Source organism: Oryctolagus cuniculus, chromosome X, assembly GCF_051225735.1.
Source record: "Oryctolagus cuniculus isolate XC-2025 breed Fujian yellow rabbit chromosome X, ASM5122573v1, whole genome shotgun sequence".
Classification (NCBI taxonomy): Eukaryota; Metazoa; Chordata; class Mammalia; order Lagomorpha; family Leporidae; genus Oryctolagus; species Oryctolagus cuniculus.
The window spans coordinates 43,973,037-43,995,791 of NC_142888.1; the positions used below are offsets into that span (position 1 = coordinate 43,973,037).

The 22,755-nt window shown below is 40.5% G+C and overlaps 1 protein-coding gene across 8 annotated transcripts in view; it reads right to left on the reverse strand.

Annotated features, from left to right (window-relative positions):
• Positions 1-22,755, reverse strand: part of MTMR8 (myotubularin related protein 8) — a 134,288-nt gene that overhangs the window by 59,547 nt on the left and 51,986 nt on the right. For 4 of the 8 annotated variants that reach the window (XM_008272713.5, XM_089323758.1, XM_089323753.1 and 1 more), the window contains exons 2-6: positions 16,750-16,872; positions 11,080-11,242; positions 8,735-8,892; positions 5,728-5,856; positions 4,441-4,575 (exon numbers count right to left, since the gene is read on the reverse strand). In XM_008272713.5, the coding sequence (XP_008270935.1) occupies positions 4,441-4,575; positions 5,728-5,856; positions 8,735-8,892; positions 11,080-11,242; positions 16,750-16,872 (708 nt within the window). The remainder of the gene's footprint in view (positions 1-4,440; positions 4,576-5,727; positions 5,857-8,734; positions 8,893-11,079; positions 11,243-16,749; positions 16,873-22,755) is intronic. The other 4 variants (XM_089323755.1, XM_089323754.1, XM_089323756.1 and 1 more) reach the window with 3 other exon arrangements.

Below are 22,755 nucleotides of genomic sequence, written 5' to 3' on the forward strand. Positions count from 1 at the left end.
GCTTCATTCTGAACAGTTTTAAATCCCACTCATTCAGGGCTGGCATTTCTGTTCAGATGGTTAAGCCACTGCCTGCAATGTCAGCATCCCATATGGGTGCTGGTTCAAGTCCCAGCTGTTTCACTTCCCATCTAGCTCCATGCTAATTTGCCCGGGAAAGCAGTGAAAGATGGCTCAAATCCTTGGGCTCCTGCACCCACCTGGGAGACCCAAATGGATTCCAGGCTGCTGACTTGGGTCTGGCCCAGCTTGGGCCATTACAGCCATTTGGGAAGTGAACCAGCAGATGGAAGATCTCTTTCTTTCTCTCTGTAACTCTACCTTTCAAATAAATAAATAAAAGCTTTAAAAATATATCCTATTCAAAAAAAAGTTATATCAGATAAGACACATTCTGTAATACAGAATTACTGAAAGCTGAAAATAGTGTTAAGACAGCTGTTAGTATCTACATTTCAATTTTCTCAGAGCATAAAAGTTATTTATCTCATGCAGTCATGTTTTTGACATTTTTCTAGAGTAGCTATTTAAAATTAATTGGTGCTGACATTCTGAGACTTCTTTTTAGATCTTCTCAGTTGTAAAGATTTTTGAACTTCTACATGTTTCTGAGTATAAAGTCTTTTTAGATGCGAAAGCAATTGTTTGTGATGGGCAGCTCAAAATTATTATTTCAGATCAGATATCCTATAGCTGCCACATCCTTCATTTCTTAAGCAGGGTTTATGAAATAAAACAGGGGCCAGCACTGTGGTGTAGTAGGTTAAGCCACTGTCTGCAGCACTGGCATCCTAATGTGGGCACTGGTTCAGCTCTCAGCTGCTCCACTTCCAGCTCCCTGCTAATGTGCCTAGGAAAGCAGTGGAAGATGGACCAAGTGTTTTGGCCCCTGCACTCATGTGGGAGACCCCAATGGAGCTCCTGGCTTCAGCCTCGCACAGATCTGCTGTTGCAGCCATTTGGAGAGTGAACCAGTGGTTGGAATATTTCTCTCTCTCTCTCTTCCTCCCTCTAACTCTGTCTTTCAAATAAATAAAATATTTTTTAAAAAATAAAACAAATATACTAGGTCTTCCTCTATCTCCCTATATGAATCTATTATAAAGGTACATGATCTAAAAGCCAGTGAATACAGCTTGCAGTAACCAGAGTATCTCTAGGTCATATGAAGAATATTGAGTTGGGGGGCCAGTTTTGTGGCACAGCAGGTTAAGCTACCACTTGCAATGGTGGCATCCCATATAGAGTGCCTGTTTGAGTCCTAGCTGCTCTGCTTCTGATCCAGATCCCCACTAATGTTCCTAGGAAGTAGTGGAAGATGACCCAAGTAGTTGGGTCCCTGCCACCCACATGGAGACTCAGATGGAGTTCCAGGCTCCTAGCTTCATCCTGGGCCAGCCCTGACCATTGTGGCCATCTGGGAAGTGAATCAGCAAATGGAAGCTCTCTGTCTCTCCCTCTGTCACTCTGCATTTCAAATAAACACATATTTTTTAAAAGGACACCGAGAAAGGTAAGGTGTAACTGAGATTCGTAGAGAGGAGATATGAATACAATAATAACCAAGATATGATGATGGTCATCTTGCAATTAAGTGTCTGTTGTCTGGGCCTGTTTTCTCATCTACCAGTATTTTATATTTCTGAAGGCAGGAGGAGCACATATGTAGCCAATATGTAGTTTTGTACTAATGTAAAGGAATGCAAAAACCTCAAAGCATATAAACTATTCATGTTAGCTTATGGAAAAGAAATAAAGTTAATGTTTCAATATATTCTCTTTAGAATGCAAGACACTTATTAAATGGAGAACCATGATGGCGATTTCGATCTTTTATCACACTGATAGTTTCAGTGAGCTTTCATTAAATTAATGACAAATGTCCAAAGAATTCCTGTTGGGGGAAGGCGTATGGTACAGCAATTAAGAGGCTGCTTGGGATAGCTGTGTCCCATGTCAGAGTGCCTGGATTTGAATTCTGGCTTCTTGCTCAATTCTAGCTTCCTGCTAATGCATTCACTGGGTGGTAGCAGGTAATGGCTCAAGTAGTTTGAGTCCCTGCCACCTGCTTTGGAAAACTGAACTGAGTTCTTGATTCCTGGCTTTGGCACTGCTGTTTTGGGCATCTGGGGAATGAACCAGTATATGGAATATTCTGTTTTTGTGTCTTTCTCTGCCTCTGAAACAAATAAATGAAAATCTTAAAAAAAAAAAACCTTCTAACTCTGCCTGTCCAAAAAAAAAAAACACCAAAAAACTGTGTAGAAGTGCAAGCAATAACCACTTAGAAGCAACAAAATTTCCTATGAGGGATGCTTCAGTAAACAAAACATAATTATACTAGTCCCTACCAGGTTTGGGTAGGCCAGGTAACACAGGTAGGTAAAGGTAGGTAACTATCCTATGCCAGTATATACCCTTTGGAAATATATCCAGTGGATCTGAGGTCAAACAGCTACATATTAATGTTCAGGTAGAGAAAATGTAATATTTATTGAGTTACTACTATGTGGCAGACCCTTTACATATATTATCTCGTCTAACTTTTACTATAGCCCCTCAAGGTAAGGACTATTTTCCTAAGTAAATAGCTTCAGAAAGGTGAACTAATTTGCCAAAGATCACAAGGATAAGGACTGAAGGCAAGGCTTGACCTCAAATTTGTCTAACTCCTAAGAACAAATTTCTATCACTATAATATAGTTTCTACCAAATATTTAAATCTAGCCATCCAGAAAAGGGGGATTTCCAGATATTTCTAGGCCTGTCTTAATTTGCTTGGATTTAAGACAGGAAAATAGAATCTATTAAAGAGAACTTCCTGATATTGGATTTGAATAAAAGGCCCCAATCTTTTAGATTCTCAGAAGCTTGGTATATTTCTCTTCATCATTTTAAGGGTATTTAATCTTGATAAAAGGTACAGACTTGATTAAACTCTTGCCAATCTCAGAATGTCAAATGCAGAGGCAGGCATTTGGCTTAGCAGTTTAAGATGCCATATGGGATGCTTGTATCAAATATTAGTATGCCTGAGTTGAGTTTCAGCTGTGGCTCTTGACTTCAGCTTCCTGCTCATGTAGACCCTGGAAAGCAGCAGGGAGTTGGGACCCTGTCATTAACGTGGGTTAGCTGGATTGAGTTCCCTTCTGTCTGGCCCAGTCACTGTGAGCATTTGGGTATTTTACCAGCTGATGGGATATCAGTCTCTCTCCTCTGTCTCTCAAATCAATAAAATTTTTAAACAGAATATGAGAGGTGGTTATCATTGAAATAAAACAGTAAGCTTTTGAAACAGTAAAAGATTATACCTGAGCAAAAAAGGGAAATTATTTTCTCATTTGGGCGCAGTCAGTCCTAGGTAGCTCTGGAAAACAGCTAGTGGGGGAATCACAAAATGGGGCAGACAAGCTGTATAAGACCACTGTTTAGTCTCATGCATATCCAACTGCTGAACTCTGAAGCCACAACTACCTAGCTTAGGCTTAGCTCTCAACTCCCAGGTTAGCAATCACTACTTAGCAACAAAACCTCCTCAACCACATTCTCACATCAAATTTTATGTAAAATTGTTTCTTTTTTAGAATTTTTGTAAAAAGGACAACCTTTAAGAAAATGGGTTCAGTCCTTTACTTGCTTTGTGGAGCACAATAAATTCATCTACAATCCCCCATGGAGCCTGAAGGTCAAGGGTAAAAGTTTAAGCTGATATTTAGGTTGATCTAAGGACATCAGTGACATACACATTTGAAAGGGACAAAGCCTGGGAAAACAATGAAACAAATCACATAGCATCAAGCTCTAGGAAAGATGAAAGGAATTTGCTAGAAGTCCATGTCCACTGTCAAAATCTATGGCAAATTTATGTCCCTGTTCTTATTCTTTGGAACTAAGATTTAAATTGTACTTCACTGAATTGGGAAAACGTAATCAGCTAATAGTACTGGGTGCTAAAAAAAGTTATTGCCACAAGATCCAAACATTTTTAGTTAATCACATAGCAGTCAGATTTGTGATCCCTGCTCCTTCAGGAAACAGCAAAATATTATTAACTTACTATGGCTCAAAACATTAATTACAAAAAGATATGCTGGTAGTAGTTAGGTTTCCATTGTCTAAATTGAAGCTCTTTCTCTGATAGTAAATTTCTACCACAGAAAACTACAAAAAATTCTGGTTGAGGAACAGATTTAGTGACACATTTAAGATGTGTCAATGAACCTTCAACTCAGGACGTCTTACTGAGGTAGCAAAGCTAAGTTGTTCACGGTACCTTGTCAGTGACAGGCTTATAAAAGGAGCTCCAAATGGCTTGCTCAAATTATTTTCTACCATGTCTGACATACGCAAATCTGACTTAATAACACTACAAGTCTCAATATGTGGGGATAAGGATTATAGTAAGTAGAAATATCAGAGAAGTCACTGACAAATAGATACCTTTGGTCTTGTGTCTACGACATACATAAACTGGTTCCCTGGGTTCGTCTGGCCAATGGCTTCCAGCAAGAGCTCATCATCCACAGAGCGAGTGTAAAATCCCGACAGGGGCTGGCTACAGCGGCAAATGACAGCCTGTAAGGAAAAAGTGTATCAGTTGAGTGTTATAGTCTCAGCTGGTCAAAAATCCTCCTTGACTCCAGGTTTACTAAGTAGTGGGAAAAGAAAAATCAACTCAAGACAATGACTGAAGGGATATGTGACTTTAAAGTCCAGGCATTTCACTGATATTGGACTCAGCCTCCTACTTCCCAAAGGCATGTGGCTGACTCCCAACGCAGTCTTGGCAAATCAGACTACTAAAAAATCACATCTTGAATGCTTCCTTAATAAAAATCAACTCTCCATACGTGATGGGCTAGTTATTTTTCTAAAATTGCCCACTATTATAGTTGCAGTAATATCACTCTTATAAACCAGAGGAAAGCAGTGGTAGCAGAATTCAAAAGAGAGCAAAGATCTAGAGATTTAGAGAACAGAATTCCTTAGTTTCAAGAGTTAATAATAAATCAGAGGGCTGGTTTATTTTCAAGCCTTTTCAATATAAAAACAGCATAGCTATTTAACAAGTTTGTCTGGATATAATTAGTTAATGGACTTCATTACACTTTGATATGGATTTAAGGAATCTGTTCACTTTAATAGCTTGACACAAGGGCACCCAATTGCATCATTATACTCTTTAGCACTTGAACAGTTGCCCATTTGAGAACCTAACTACTTGTCTAACCCCATTTGGGGAGTATAGCAGAGGATAGAAGAGGTTCTCCCTCTCCCCCCTCCCCCCTCCCCTCCTCTCCCCTCCTCTCTCCTCTCCTCTCCTCTCTCTCTCTCCTCCTCTCTGTAACTCTGTGCTTCAAATAAATAATCTCAAAAAAAAAAAAAAATAAGCTGGTAGAAAAGAATCAAGGGCCTTTGTATCCTCGTGGCAAGCCATAGTCCCCAAATATACTACTAGTTTCCTTTCATGCCACAACTTCTTACCAGCTGGAACCCATAGGAAGGAAACAAATTAGAAGACTTAAAATGCCACATATACTTACAATTTACAAAGTATATATCTATTTTTCCTTCATGTGACCCTCTCAAAAATGCTCAAAGGTCCAAAGTTCAGATAAGTTAAATAACTTGCTTGAGGTCACACAGCTAGTAAAGTGGAACAGTGACACTTAAACCTAGGTCTTCTAGAGGCAAGTTAGTATTCATTAGAAAGTTTGCTTAACTCACATTGTTCTCTTTGTAGAGGTAGGAAAGCACAGGCACACGTTCTCTACTTCTGAATTTTGAACTTCCAACCACTGTTCCCAAGGTAACAGATTTGGGAATCACTATTTCAGGAGGGTAGGTACCGCATATCTAAAAAATAAACCAATACAAATACGTGTGTGTGTGTGTGTGTGTGTGTATTACATTTTTCACTTACTAGCAACAGACTAGCATTGGCAATCACTCAAGCATTAGCTGCCTGGTATTTACTATTCAGAATCATCCATTCCTCAGAAATAGAAACAAAATACTCTTGGTTTAGAGTTTTTTCAAGTATGCCCTTAATTTCCATAAAGAAAAATACTAAGACATATAAGAACAAAATTTACTTTGTGATTAACTAAAATCATAGGCAGAAACATATATAACCAAAAATCAACTCAAGAAGACATGTAGAAGAGAATAAGGATGTATGATTTATTTCTTCATAAACTGCAAACTGCTTCATGCATTTCTGGATGGTCTGTAAAACACTAGTTGGGGGTTGAAGGTGTTGACATTTTAGTTGTGACATATGCTATAAGAAGATGGGACACATTTTCTCAAATTTATCAGCCCTTAGTGGTTAACAAAATACAACTTTCCAAAGAGACACAAACAAAATATTGTTAACAGGACAGATCTGATGATGCAAAATTAACTCTAATCACTTTCTTAAATGTAAAATATACCCAAACATTTAATAATAGATCAAATAAACAAACAGAGAAGACTTTGAAAGTTCTCAACATATAGAAATCATACTATTTGAGGAAATGGAAATGCTAATTACCCTGATTTGATCCTTATACATTGTATACATGCATTAACTTACCACTATATTCTGTAAATATATATTACATCAATTAAATTTAAAAAAAAAACAGGCAAAAATAATTAATGACAAATTAGATTAAGAATCCTCTATATAATTCATTAGTCAATGTCCTCGGAATGAGGACCATTTGAGAAGTTCTCTACCCATCCCTTTCCTGGACTCAAGACTTTGGAAAAGCAAGTCATACAAAGAGAAAAGTATGGAGCTTTCCACTCAGCTCAGAAGGCCATATGCATCCAGAGAAACATGGGCATTTCAAAACTCATTCAGAAGACTTCAACTCGACAGAATTCACCCCAACTCTACTCATTCCTAATAAGCCACCTCACAGATAACCCTGCTAAGTGACAGCTCATTAATCCTCACTTAGTGGATATTCAAAACTGTGTTACCAGAAAGTCATTATAGTCTTACTATGGTAGTGATACACTGGAAACTTAAAGATCCAAAAATTCAGGAATATCACTTAACAATGAATCTGTGCAGAAAAGTTATCATAGCAGGCCTGTTATCCTTAGAACAGGCCTACCTGCAAGGTTCCCACTTGGCTGCGTCTGAGGACTTGGCTTTTGGGAGGGTGTTCACTGCTACCTAATTGGTAAGAGCGGCTTACTGTGTATAGACTGTATAAAAAAATGTGGTTTACGTTGAACATTTGTTTTCTTGGTAGGCATTTAGAATTTTGGTATACTCTAGGCAGAGGGTGTATATGTGAGCAGCCTCGAAAATTCTAAAAGCACTGAGTCACTAATAAGCTTGCCTGGTAGACAACATTACATGTGTTGTCACAACCCATTGCTGGAGGAATTAAATGTGTCCTGTGTGATTCTACTATGAAAGGACTTCGGAAGCTTGGACCAGGTTTTCTCCAGATTTACCTATGTACTTCTTCCCTTTGCTGATTTTGCTTTGTATCCTTTCATTATAATAAATCACAGCCATAAATATGACTGTATGTTGAGTCATGTGTCTTCCCAGTGAATTACAGACTTTGAGGGATAGTCTTGGGGACCCCCCCATATAATCCTAGACCCCTATATTCATTCCACAGTTCCTTCCTGAGATTAAGACCCAGATGCTTGATATAAAAAGCTTGATATATCTTTAATTACCTTAAACTCAAGTCTAAAATCGAGGATATCATATGTCCTTCTTGTGGTCATTATCAAGGCTAACAACCACTATCCACTAGGTCTTTCAATTCTATAACATAAATCTTTTTTTAAAGCTTTTATTTATTTATTTAAAAGGCAGCGTTGCACAGAGGCAGAGAGAGAAAGAGAGAGAGAGAGAAAGTCAGTCTTCCATTTGCTGGTTCACTCTCTAAATGGCTGCAATGGCTGGAGCTGGGCCAATCTGGAGCCAGGAGCCTCTTCCGGGTCTCCCATGTGGGTGCAGGGGTCGTAGGACTTGGCCATCTTTTACTGCTTTCCCAGGCCATAACAGAGAGCTGGATTGGAAATGGAGCAGCTGGGTCTTGAACCGGCGCCCATATGGGATGCTGGCGCTGCAGGTGGTGGCTCTACTTGCTATGCCACAGTGCCAGCCCTCTAAATATCTTTTGTAAATTCATCTCCTCCTCTCTGTCTGCATTCATTGTCTTAGTTCAGTTTCTCATCACTTCATTTACCATCCTTCTGCATTTGCAAATTGGTTTGCATCTAGAAAACAATTGTCCACACTCATAACAAAGTTATCTTACTAAAGTACAAATAGATTCAAGTTGCTTTCCAGCAAAAAACACTCTCATGCTCCCAAATGTCTTCAGGATAATATTCAATTTCTTTAATTTGGTCATGAATCCCCTCATGATCTGACTTCACATCCTGAACTCCTTTCTTCTCCTCCTGCATAAATTAGGATAAAGCTCTTTCAAAAGGCTATTCCCTAAAGATCAGGCTATTTCTGGCTTCTCTGGCTGATTTTTATATCCTTCGTCTGTGCTCCACAGCATCCTATGCTTTAGACCATTAGATCTCTTACTCAGTTACCTGAGCACAGTTTGTACTCAATGTTCTTTGAATGGCTGACTGTTGAATTAAAAGGATCAATTATGACTGCTTTCCTTTCTCTTTTTTCAAACCTGTGCTTGCTGATACTCTGCCATTTTAATTAAATACACTAAATGAATGATAACAATAACAAACTTACCTCATAGCTTCTGTTAGCATCTGTTATGGTCCAGTACCTGTTGGGTATTCCCATACGTTCAAAGTCTGATGTTGGGTTAATCAGTTTCCATCCATTTTCCCTCATCTCTTTTGAGGATTTGGGATTATAAGCAAAAGCATAAAGATCTTCAGGTAATACTGGAGAAGATAGATATGACAACAAAGTAATGATGAATGAAACTCAGATTACCAAACAATGCAAATAAAGGTTAATTTCCTTCTCTCAAAGGAAATGTTTATCAAACAGCCTTAGAAAAAAAGTGTTTTTTTATACAAGTTTGCCTTTATATAAGGAATAAGAGCTAGAATATTGCTTCAGGTTTTTCTTTTATAAATGTTTATTTTTTGTGACACTAATGCAAAGAAGAAATTTTCTGCCTGGCTTCATAAAAAAAAAAAAAAAACAGAATTCTGTACAACAGATTTAACTGAGGCTTCCAGGTTTCACATGTTAAGAAACAGTTCTGGGGCCAGTGTTGAGACAGGGCAGTTAAACCCGCCTCCTGCTTCACTGGCATCCCATTTGGGTGCTAGTTTGAGTCCCAGCTGCTCCACTTGTGATCCAGCTCCTTGCTAATGCATCTGGGAAAGCAGTGGAAGATGGCTTAAGTGCTTGGGCCCCTGCACCCACATGGGAGACCTAGAAGAGCTCCTGGCTCATGGCTTCTGCTTGGCCTAGCCCTAGCATTGCAGCCATTTGGAAAGTGAACCAGCATATGGAAGACCTCTCTGTCTCTCCCCACTCCCCTCTAACTCTGCCTTTTAAATAAATAATATTTGAAGAAAAAAACCAGTCCTTACCAAAAGTTCTTAACTGAGCTTCTATGTCCTAAGTGCACTGCTTGTTGTAACATGTTGCACAACATTAATAACGTTCTTGTATTCTACTCTTCAGGCCAACACCAGCCTCTGGCTGATAAATGGCAATCTCTTCCCTTCTCCCTGTCAGTCCTGCTTTCTCCCTTCACAAGATACAACTTTGGCCAACTGATGTGTTTGGCCAACTGATGTGGCAATAATTTTTCCAGAGATGGATGAAGCCAACCAAAGCCTTATACAACACTGGCTCATGTAATTAAGTAATGCTGTCAAGAATTATCATCAAAAACTGATGAATTATTCTGGGGTAAGGAGGGAAGAGAATTGGGAGGGAAAAATCTAAGAGAATGGAGATTCCACAGAATAAAATGAGAGGACAATGATAGCTGTCTAGGGGTGGGGACTAGGAAATGAGTGGGTGGCCAGCGCCGCTGCTCACTAGGCTAATCCTCCACCTGAGGAACCAGCACCCTGGGGTTCTAGTCCCGGTTGGGGCACTGGATTTTGTCCCGGTTGCTCCTCTTCCAGTCCAGCTCTCTGCTGTGGCCCGGGAAGGCAGTGGAGGATGGCCCAAGTGCTTGGGCCCTGCACCTGCATGGGAGACCAGGAGGAAGCACTGGGCTCCTGGCTTCAGATTGGCGCAGTGTGCCAGCTGCAGTGCATCTGCCATAGTGGCCATTTGTGGGGGGGTGAACCAATGGCAAAGGAAGACCTTTCTCTCTGTCTCTAACTCTGCCTGTCAAAAATAAAAAAAATTTAAAAAATGAGTGGGTAAAGCTGGAGGAAGCAGCGGTAACTGCAATAGTGAGGACTCTGATAAACTACCCTAGTCTTCTAAATGGAACTAAAGGTAGGCCGGGAACAATAAGTCAAACATAATGCCAGCAGAACAGGAATCAAGACAAGAAAATACCTTTTAATTATCTACTATATACTACATATACTAAAAAATGCATGAATATAAATAAGTGTCAAAATATCCCCCTTAGGGAGCATTAACTCACTGTACTTTTTTTTTTTTTGACAGGCAGAGTGGACAATGAGAGAGAGAGACAGAGAGAAAGGTCTTCCTTTGCCATTGGTTCACCCTCCAATGGCCGCGCTGATCCGATGGCAGGAGCCAGGTACTTATCCTGGTCTCCCATGGGGTGCAGGGCTCAAGGACTTGGGCCATCCTCCACTGCACTCCCTGGCCACAGCAGAGAGCTGGCCTGGAAGAGGGGCAACCGGGACAGAATCCGGCGCCCCGACCGGGACTAGAACCCAGTGTGCCGGCGCCGCAAGGCGGAGGATTAGCCTAGTGAGCCGCGGCGCCGGCCATCACTGTACTTTAACATGTGAGAAAGCTGAGTTCAGAGGTTATATAAATTGCCCAAATACCATGAAGCTACTAAATGACAGAGCCCAGATGCAAACCCTGCTCTAACTCTATATAATCTTTCCATTACACTATTTCAGAAAAAAAAAAAACAAAATGGCTTTACATAAAAATACTATCATAACTACCTGGCTGAGAAAGCTTGAGCAGTGAAATATAAACTTCATTGCACACAAGATCAGAGTCTAAAACAAAGTGGGCCACCCGGAAGTTCTTACAGCGGAGGACCAGGGGACAGCCCAGGTTAGTGATGGGCAATTTCTCCACAGTGGCAATGTGATGGACCGCAATCTGTAAAAAGAAAAGAACTACAATAAACATAGATATTTATTAAATAAACACTCTCATTATGTCTGATTCTCAGTAATACTATAAGCATGGACAGAGATACAATCACATCTATAGCTTATAGCCATCTTTTCTAAGACACAGCTGAGGTTCTTTCAAACAGAAATAAAGCATTAATAGTGGTAAAGCAGGGGCTGGTGTTGTGGCATAGCAGGTTAAGCCGCTGCCTGTGATGCCAGCATGCCATATGGGCACCAGTTTGAGACCCAGCTGCTCCACTTCCAGTTCTGCTCCCCACTAAGCAGCAGTGGAAGATGGCCCAAGTGCCTGAGTCCCTGCACCCATATGGGAGATCCAGTGGAAGTTCCAGGCTTCTGGCTTCAATCTGCCACAATCCCAGCCACTGTGGCCCTTTGGAGAGTGAACCAGTGGATAGAAGATCGATCTCTCTCTCTCTCTCTCTCTAATTCTGCCTTTCAAATAAATAAAGTTTTTAAAAATAGTGGTAAAGCAATGAGAAGCAAACTGTAGTTAGAAAACTTCTCTGTCCTTAGGCTATTAGATTAATGGGTTTATAAGACAATTTTAGCAGATCAACTGTAGAGTTTACAATCAGAGTAATTGTAACAGAGGAAAACAAATTCCGTTTGTTCTATCAAGTTGCTAATTAAAATAATGATTAATATAAGACAGGTAGATGGTACAGCAGTTAAGACTCCATTTGGGACAGCCACATCCCATATTGGCGTGCCTGGGTTCAAGTCATGATTCTGCTTCCAATTCCAGCTTCCTGCTAATGATCACTCTGGGAGGCAGCACATAATGGCTCACATACTTGCCTCAGTGCCACCCATGTAAGAGACCCAGATTGAGTTCCTGGTTCTTGGCTTTGGCATGGCCCAGCCCTGGCTGTTGTAGGCATTTGGGGAGTAAACCAGCAGACATAAGATCTTTGTCTCTCTGCCTTTCAAATAACATAAATAATTATTAATAATTGTGCTTTATTTATCACTAAGTAGTCCATGACCATTAGCTATATACCATGTAAAAGCCTTTGGGATATATTCACTATATTTCATGAATGAAGAAATCAAATCTCTGAGGAGTGAATTCCTGATTCACAGGCCACATATTCAAGAAGTAATACAGAATTTGATCCATGGGAGTCCAACTCCAAGTCCAAGATTCTTTCTCTAGAAATTCTAATCTAGTTCCAGAATTAGAGTTTAGCTAGAAACATTAGGGAGGAAATAACATCCCACATTTCAGACTTTAGTGACAGTAAAGCTTTGAACATAGGATGATCACTGTCCACACTGTTTCTATAAAGATAACTCATAAAAGAAAATATATTCAAATAGTACAATTCTATGTCCAAAATAGCCACAGAATCATGAATTTGAATTGTAGTCTTTGACATTCTCTTCTTATTCCTATCTCTGATGCTTCCCACAAGTACAGAGCCTGGATGTATTCTTTCCATTCACTGGACTTCCTGTCCTGTGCTTGGAATGGTCTTCTGAGCAACACTGTCCTTTCTTCTCCTTTCTCTTCCCCTATGCCATGCTTAGCACCCAATTTATTTGGAAAAGTCATCTCTTCCATGAAATCTTTCGATCATATCCACCATCTAGAATGCAGCAACTATGTAGATCAGTCACATGTTCCTAGGAAGAATTTTCTTTTTTTTTCTAATTTGAGAGGCAGACACAGACACACACACACAGCTCTCATTCATTGATTCAATTCCCAAATACCTACAATGACCACATTGGCCCAAAGCTGTATTTGGAAACTGGGAACTCAACGCAGATCTGCCATGTGTGCAGCAGGGACCCAGCTACTTGAGTCATCACCTGCTGCCTTCTGGGATGCACATTAGCAGGAAGCTAGAATTGGGAACAAAGCTGAGACTTGAACTCAGGCACTCCAACATGACAGGCAAGTGTCCTAACCACTACACCAAACACCCTCCTTTCAGGAATAATTTTCTATCTTTTCAAACTCAATTCCTGCCGTGGCAGTTTTGGAGGGGTCACAGAAACTCTTGATAATGTAATAAGAATTCATGTATCCAATCTCAAATAAATCCATGCCCTGCCAGTCAATATGAAGGATGTACATTTGGGTAGTCAAATAGTGATCATCAAGATCAGGGAACAGAGGCTGGCATTGAGGCTTAGTGAGTAAAGCTGCTGCCTGTGATGCTGGCATTCCATATGGGCAGCAGTTCGTGTCCCACCTGCTCCACTTCCAATCAAACTCTCTGCTAACGGCCTGGGTCCCTGCCACCCATGTGAGGAAACCTGGATGAAGCTCCTGGCTCCTGGCTTTGACCTGGCACAGTGCTGGTGGTTGCAGCCATCTGGTGAGCGAACCAGTGGATAGAAGATCTTCCTCTCTCTCATTCTCTCTCTGTAACTCTTTCAAATAAGTCAATAAATCTTAAAAAGGATTAAGGGACAAACAATTATGATGAAATTGGGAAGGGGATCAGGAAAAGACTAAGGCAGAGGAGAACTTTGTTAATACTATTAATTGGGTAAAGAAACCTCCTTTGACATGCAGAAATAAGTACCTTAAGTCCTTTCTTCCAGACCCAGTCTGCGAAGTTTGAAATAATACCTGGCAGGAACAAATCTGGAGACATGTACAACATCTATAAATGCAACTAGCCAGAAGACAGGCTTAAGGCACCATACTAAAGAACTGTCTTCTAAACTGTTGAATTGGAAGAATCTGTACTAATTATATAATATAACCACCTCATTTCACATATGAGAAGATAACTCAAGAAAGAGAATAACTTGCATAAAGTCACATAGCCTATTACCATCAGAGTTGAGTCTAGAGAGAATCAGTTCTCATAATTCTTTTTTTTTTGGCATTCCTTTCATCATAGTAAAGACAGCAAGACACAACCCCATAGGGTGATGGGATTTTAAAAAGTATTAAAATACCACCTTTCAGGGGTGGGTGTTGTGGCACAGAGAGTTCAGCTGCCATTAGGAATGCTGTATCACATATAGGAGGGTCTGGGATGCAGTCTCATCTTTGCTTCTGATCTAGCTTCCTACTAACAAGCCTGCCAGGCAAAAGATGATGGCCTAAAGTACTTGGGTTCTTGCCACCCACAAGAGACCTGGATGGAGTTCCTGTATCCTGGCTTTAGCCTAGCCCGGCCCTGGCTGCTGCAGGCATTTGGGGAGTGAATCAGAGGAAGGAATCCCTGCCTCTGTCTGTCTCTCTCTCTCTCCCTGTCACTCTTTCAAATAAATCTCTAAAAATATTTATTTCCATACATATTCAATTTAATCTATTTTATGCTTATATAATAGTATTTAGCCACAACTCAGGTACTGTTTTATGCACTTACAAACACTAACTTAGTAATTCTCATACCTTAATTTTTAAAACAATTTAAAGTATTATTGTTTCTATTTTATAGATGAAGGAACTGAGACACAGATAAGCAAAATAACTTCCTCAAGATTACAAAGGCAGTAAATGTTGCAGTTGGAATTTCAACCTCAGCATACAGTGATCTTAATCACTATGCTATGAGGTTTATAAATGAAGAGGTTTAACCGTAAATCATGCTACTGATTAATGATTATGATGCTGCTTTAAGATACAGAAGGCATAAATACACACTAAGGGGGTCCGGCGCTGTGGTGTACAGGGTAGGGCCACCACCTGCAGTGCCAGCATTCCAATGGATGCTGGTTCAAGTCCTGGCTACTCCACTTCCAATCCAGCTCTCTGCTGTGGCCTGGGAAAGCAGTAGAACATGGCCCAAGTCCTTGGGCCCGTGCACCCGCGTGGGAAGCCTGGAAGAGGCTCCTGGCTCATGGCTTTGGATCGGCCAGCTCGGGCTCTTGCACCCACTTGGGGAGTGAACTAGCAAATGGAAAAGCTCCCTCCCTCTCTCTCTCTCTCTCTCTCGGTGTCTGCCTCTCTGTAACATTGCCTTTCAAATAAATAAATAAATCTTTGAAAAAAATTAAGGGTGCTAAACACCGAGAACAATGTTTAAAAGTGTAACAAGAATTATTCACACACATAGACACATACAAGACAAAATCCTATCTTAGGATAGAGAGATGATTTTAAGCAGTGCTCCCCAAGGTGTAGTCAATAGGACCTGAGAATCAGCATCATTTGAATGCTTATTAGATACTCAAAACCTGGGACCAGCATTGTGGCAAAACAGATTGAGCTGCGGCACCCCATAAAAGCACCAATTCAAGTCCTGGCTGTTCCACTTCCAATCCAGCAACCTGCTAATGTGCCTGAGAAAGCAGCAGAAGATGGCTCAAGTGCTTGTGCCCCTGGGAGACCCAGATGGAGTTCCAGGCTCTTCGCTTTGGCCTGGTCCAACCCCTGCCATTGTGGCCATTTGTGAAGTAAACCAGTGCATCCCTCACTTCCTTTTCCCCCTGTAATTCTACCTTCCAAATAAGTAAATAAATTCAAAGAAATTCAAAACCTTAGGTTTGAGGCAGGCATAATGGCATAATGGGTTAAGCCGCTGCCTGTGATGCTGGTATCCCATAAGGGTCCTGGTTCAAGTCCTGGCTGCTCCACTTCTAATCCTGCTCCCTGCTAATGTACTTGGGAAAGCAGTGGAAGACGGCCCAAGTGCTTGGGCCCCTGCACCCACGTCAGAGATCCAGATGAGGCTCCTGGCTTTGGCCTGGCTCAGTCCTGGCAGTTGTGGCCATCTGGGGAGTGTAACAACAGATGGAAGATCTGTTTCTCTTTCTGTCTTTCCCTCTCTCTGTGTTTTTCTTTCTGCCACTCCCTTGCTCTGTGTAACTCTGACTTTCAAATAAATAAATAAATCTTTAAAATAAACACCTTAAGTTGTGGGTGGGTGTTGTGATGTAACAGGTTATGCCATCACTTGGGACACCTGCATCAATAAACGAGGTGCATGGGGGATCAAGTCCCACCTTCATTTCAAATCCAGCTTCCTGCTAATGCACACCCTAGGAGGCAGCAGTACTTTGATCCCTGCTACACACATGGGAGACCCAGATGAAGTTTCTGGATCCTGGCTTAAGTTTGCCTGGGCCCTAGCTCTTGCAGGCATTTGGGAAGCAAACTAGCAGATAAAAGATATTTGCCTCCTCGCCCCACACCCTGCCTTTCAAATAAAAAATGAATAAACTTAAAAAAATCTGAGGCTTAAGATTTTGCATTTTAACAGGCTCTCAAATTGATACAGATGCTGCTGGTTCTCAAGGCTACATTTACAACTAGCATACCTTTAAATTATTTCAGATTGCTTATCAACTATCTAGGTTCAGAAAATAAGCAGAGACTACCTACTAGAGACAATAACTTAAAGGAAAAGGAGACTATAAAAAGAGTTCTAGAACAGGTCCTTTAAAGAAAGTGATTTATAGCAATTTAATAATGCTACTTGAAATTTCAAGAAACCATCATATAAAAAGTATATATGCACAATTCTTTAAGACCTTTCAAGATTCTTCTCATGAACATACCCATGTTTCTTTCCGGGTTTCACCAGAAGTTTCCACATAGATCAGGTGAGTTGCAGTGAGATACAGAATCCCATTAGCTGGTTTCTTTTCCACATAACGATCCAGTAATTTCACATTTTCCACCTGTTTGAGGTGGGGGAGATACTAATTAATTATCAAAGCACCAAGCATGATTGATGTGGAACAATTAAAAGACAAGTGTCATTAATTTGCTATAAAAACTTCTTTGGGGCTTTCCAGTACCTCCCAAGATGGCAAACTAGTATGATTTGTATTTTCTTGTCCTGAAATAGCTCTATAAAGACTATAAGAGGAAAGATTTATTCTAGGAGGGGTCAAAATTCTAGACAATGTTGACATCATAAGATAGGTGTGGGTAGAAAACAGAACCTAGAAACTTGCTGAGGTACTTATCTTGTTGAAAGGAAGGTGCAGTTATTATATGTGAAAAAAACAGTAAGAGTAAATAACTTACATATGACAAACACACAGTCAGCATCATATTGAATAGGGAATGTTGGAAGCATTTCCACTAATATCTAGAACCAGACAAAGGTACCCACATTCACTATTGTATTCAATACTGTTATGGAAGTTTTATCTAGAGCATTTAGGCAAGAAAAAGAAATAAAAGGGATACAAATAGGAAAGGAGGAAGTCAATTATACCTGTTTGCAGATTAAAAATATATATACAGAGAAATCAAAAGACTCCACTAAGAAACTACTGGAACTCATAAAAGAGTTTGGTAAAGTTGCCAGATGTAAAATCACACAAAAATCCATAGCCTTTGAATACAGACAAGGCCATGGCAGAAAAAGAATTTATAAGTATCATTCACTATAGTTACAGAAAATTTTGAATACCTTGGAATAAATTTAACCAGGGATGTGAAAGATCTCTACAATTATAATTACAAAATATTAAAGAAAGAAATAGAAAAAGACACACAAAAAATGGAAAAATATTCCATGTTCATGGATTGGAAGAATCAATATCATCAAAATATCCATACTACCCAAAGCAATTTACAGATTCAATACAATCCCAATCAAAATACCAATGAGGGGGTTGGTACCATGGCTTAAGAGAGTAAAGCCACTGCCTGCAGTGCTGGCATCCCACATGGGTACCAGTTTGAGTCCCAGCTACTCCACTTCCATTCTAGCTCCCAGCTAATGTGCCTGGGAAAGCAGCGGAAGACGGCCCAAGTACTTGGGCGCCTGCACTCACATGGGAAACCTAGAAGAAACTCCCGGCGCCTGGCTTCGGATCCACGCAGCTCTGGCTGTTGCGGGGAGTGAACTAGTGGATGGAAGATTTCTCTGTCTCTGCCTCTCTTTCTCTGTAACTCTTCCTTTCAAATAAATAAATCAATCTTTAAAAAATATACCAAAGACAAGCCGGCGCCGTGGCTCAATAGGCTAATCCTCCACCTTGCGGCGCCGGCACACCGGGTTCTAGTCCCGGTTGGGGCGCCGGATTCTGTCCCGGTTGCCCCTCTTCCAGGCCAGCTCTCTGCTATGGCCAGGGAGTGCAGTGGAGGATGGCCCAGGTGCTTGGGCCCTGCACCCCATGGGAGACCAGGAAAAGCACCTGGCTCCTGGCTCCTGCCAGGATCAGCGCGGTGCGCCGGCTGCAGCGGCGGCCATTGGAGGGTGAACCAACGGCAAAAGGAAGACCTTTCTCTCTCTGTCTCTCTCTCACTGTCCACTCTGCCTGTCAAAAAAAAAAAAAATATACCAAAGACATTCTTCTCAGATCTAGAAAAAATGATGCTGAAATTCTTATGGAACACAAGAGACCCTGAATAGCTAAAGCAATCTTAAACAACAAAAACAAAGCCAGAGGCATCATGATACCGGATTTCAAGACATACTACAAGACAGTTATAATCAAAAGAGCCTGGTACTGACACAAAAATAGACACATAGTGCAATGGAACAGAATAGAAACTCCAGAAAACAATCCATGCATCTACAACCAAGTAATTTTTGTCAATGGAGCTAAAATCAATTCCTAGAGCAAGGGGAGTCTCTTCAACAAATAGTGCAGGGAAAACTGGATCTCCATATACAGAAATATGAAACAAAACCCCTACATAACACCTTATACAAAAATCAACTCAAAATGGATCAAGGATCTACATCTACAACCTGCTACTATCAAATTACTAGAGGAAACTAGTAATCGGGGAAACTCTGTAAGACATTGGCACAGGTAAAAACTTCTCAGAAAACACCCTTAGAAGCATAGACAATCAAAGCCAAGATAGACAAATGGGATTATACCAAGCTAAGAAACTTCTGCACTACAAATGAAACACATAACAAAATGAAGAGGCAACCAACAGAATGGGAGAAAATATTTGTGAGCTATTGAAGTGATAAAGGATTAATATCCAAAATCCATAAAGAGCTCAAAAACTCAACAACAAACAATCCAGTTAAGAAATGGGCAAAGGACATGAACCTCCATTTTTCAAAGGATGAAATTCAAATGGCCAACACACATATGAAAAAAGGCTGAGGATCACCAGCCATCAGGGAAATGCAAATCAAAACTTCGGTGAGGTTTCGCCTCACCCCAGTTAGAATGACTCTCATACAGATATCAACAAATAATGCTAGTGCAAGTTGTAGTCCTGGCTGCTCCACTTCTGATCCAGCTCTCTGTTATGTCCAGGAAAGCAGTAGAAAATGGCCCAAGTCCTTGGGCCCCCACATCTGCATGGAAGACCTGGAGGAAGCTCCTGGCTCCTGGCTTCAGATCAGTGCAGCTCCAGCCGTTACAGACATCTGGGAAGTGAACCAGTGTATGGAAGCCCCACCCCCCACCCCTACGCCTGTCACTCTGCCTTTCAAATAAATTTTCAGTCATTCCAAGATGGCGGGGTAGGAAGGGAGTTACTCCTCTAGTCCAGAAAATAGTTTAAAAATAGTAAAGAGTGTGCAGTTTCAGGGGAGAGTTAGGGAGAAAACAGCAGAGGAAACTCTACACAAATTAGAGAGACATGGTGGACCTACATGGGGGGCATGGATGCCCACAACTCAGGACTCCAGCAGCTGAGAGTCTACACACCAGCTTTGGAAAGTGAGGCGAGACCAGACTGCAGCAGCCCAAGCCACTGGGGATAAAGCTGCAGGAAGAGCCCAGAGGGAACCCGGCTTAGAGCCCCATGGGGGATAGTGTATCTGCCAAGCAAGAGGAGAAAAAAAAGGATGGAGATGTTTCTCTCTCCCCAATCACTTTACAACTGCATCCTATAACAAGCCGATAGAGCAGGTGGCATTTTGGACACATATAACAGCTGTGCCAGCCTGTGTCTGCACCCAATAACCAGCCAAGTGGAAACTCCTGACTCTGGTGGGGAACACTAACAGGGGGTTAGGAGCTTGTGACTATGGGAGGCTTCTGTGCCAAGACTGAGAAAAAAACTGAGGCTGTGTGGGAGGACTTATAGTGTGGCTGGGACTTTGGGCAGTCACAATGGGAGACTCCAGATGCTCAGGGCTTCCTAGTTACCTGGTGAGAGACACTGCTGGAGAATCTGAGGACCGCACAGATCCTTTGTGTGGTCCTTGGGACAGAGCGGATGAATATAATACCCACTGGGCCTAGTGCTCAGGCACAGTTCTCCTTTGAGAAGAGGAGCTCAGCTGAGCAGAATAAACTTCCCTTCTGAATAACAAAATGATTTATCATGCCAAACCTGGGCGTCTCACCTTAGGCACGACCTTCACCCTAGAGAACTGAACAGAGCTTCCTAGTCACACCTATTACAAGCATCTAGATATTCACTGAAAGTAAACACTCCACTTATCTACAGAGTCATAGTACAAAGATAAAAGCTTCCACAGAAAAGAAAAAAAATAAGAAACCAAAGAGTATCTCCCACAAATGCAGAAAAACAAACATACCAATTCAAGAAGAAAGAACAAGGAAGACAAAATGACACCTCCTAAAGAACACAACACTTCAATACTAGATTGTGAAGATGATGAGATGGAAGAAATGCAAGAAATGGAATTCAAAAAAATTGATCATAAGTAACACAGAAGTAATCAGAAGCAAATACACAAACTATTGAAATCCGTACAGGATATGAAAGAAAATTTCTCACATGAAATTGAAATCTTAAAGAGAAACCAAAATGAAATGAAGAATTCAATAGAACAAATAAAAAATGCAGTGGAAAGTCTTAACAGAATCAGTAAAGCAGAAGAAAGAATATCTGACTTAGAAGACAAAAAACAGGACATTATACAAACCAAAAATAAGAAGAGGAAATTAGAAAACTAAAAAACACTGTTTGGAATCTACAGGATAATACCAAATGACCTAGCACACAGGTACCAGGAGTTCCTGAAGGTGTGGATAGAGAGAAAGGATTAGAAGGCCTTTTTTAGTGAAATGACAACAGAAAACTTCCCTATTTTGGGAAAGAAAGAGACATCCAAGTACAGGAAGCACACAGAACTACTAATAGAGATAACCAGAAAAGATATTCACCACAACACATTGTAATCAAACTCACCATAGTAAAACATAAAGAAAAGATTCTAAAATGTGCATGATTACTTTCAGAGGATCTCCAATTAGACTCACAGTGGACTTCTCATCAGAAACCCAATAGGCTACGAGAGAATGGCAAGATATATTCCAAGTCTTAAGAGAAAAAAAAAAAAACTATCAACCCAGAATACTACGCACTACAAAGCTCTCATTTATGAATGAAGGTGAAATGAAGGCCTTCCATACCAAACAGAAATTGAAAGAATTTGTCAGCACACATCCAGTCATACAAAAGATGCTTAAGGATGTGTTGCACACAGAAACACAGTTATCACTACAAAAGAACGTAAAGAAGGAAATCTCTCAGTAAAAGTTCAAAGGAAATTCAAAGTAAAAAAATAGGAATATTTCTGGAAAAATGGCAGGGCAAAGTCGTTACTTATCAATAGTCACCTTGAATAAAAATGGCCTCAACTTTCCAGTTAAAAGACACAGACTGGCTGAATGGATTAAAAAAAAAAAAAACACATCTATTTGCTGCCTACAAGAAACATAGCTCACCAACAAAGATGCATGGAGACTGAAAGTGAAAGGAAGGAAAAAGATATTCCATGCCAACAGAAACAAAAAAGAGCTGGTGTAGCCATCCTAATGTCATACAAAATAGACTTTTACACAAAAACTGTTAAGAGAGACAAAGAAGGTAACTATGTAATTATTAATGGATCAATTCAACAGAAAGATTTAACTATTATAAATGTATATGCACCTAATCACAGAGAATTTGGCTGTTTAAAAGAAATGTTAAGGGATCTAAAGGCAGACATAGACTTCAAGACATTAGTAATGGGGGACTTTAATACCTCACTTTCTGCAATGGACAGATCAACCAGGCATAAAATTAGCAAGGAAAAAGCAGATTTAATCGACACCATAGACCCAATGGACCTAACAGATACCTACAGAACTTTTCATCCTACAGTTGCAGAATACACATTCTTCTCACCAGTGCATGGAACTTTATCTAGGATTGACCACATACTAGGCCATAAAGCAAGTATCAGCAAATTTAAAAAAAAATCAAAATCATACCATGCATCTTCTCAGACGACAATGGAATGAGGTTGGAAATCAGCAACTTGCGAATCTTTAGAGCATATGCAAACACATGGATATTGAACAACATGCTCCTGAATGAACAGTGGGTCATAGACGATATCAAAACAGAAATCAAAAAATTTCTGGAAACAAATGAAGATGACACACCATATAAAAACTTACGGGATACAGCAAAAGCAGTAATAAGAGGAAACTTTATAGCAATAGGTGTCTACATCAAAAAATTGGAAAGGCACCAAATAAATGAGCTATCAATGAATCTCAAGGATCTGGAAAAACAGCAGCAAACCAAACCGAAAACTAGTAGGAGAAAAATAATTAAAATTAGAGAAGAGGCCAGCACTGCAGCTCACTTGGCTACTCTTCCACCTG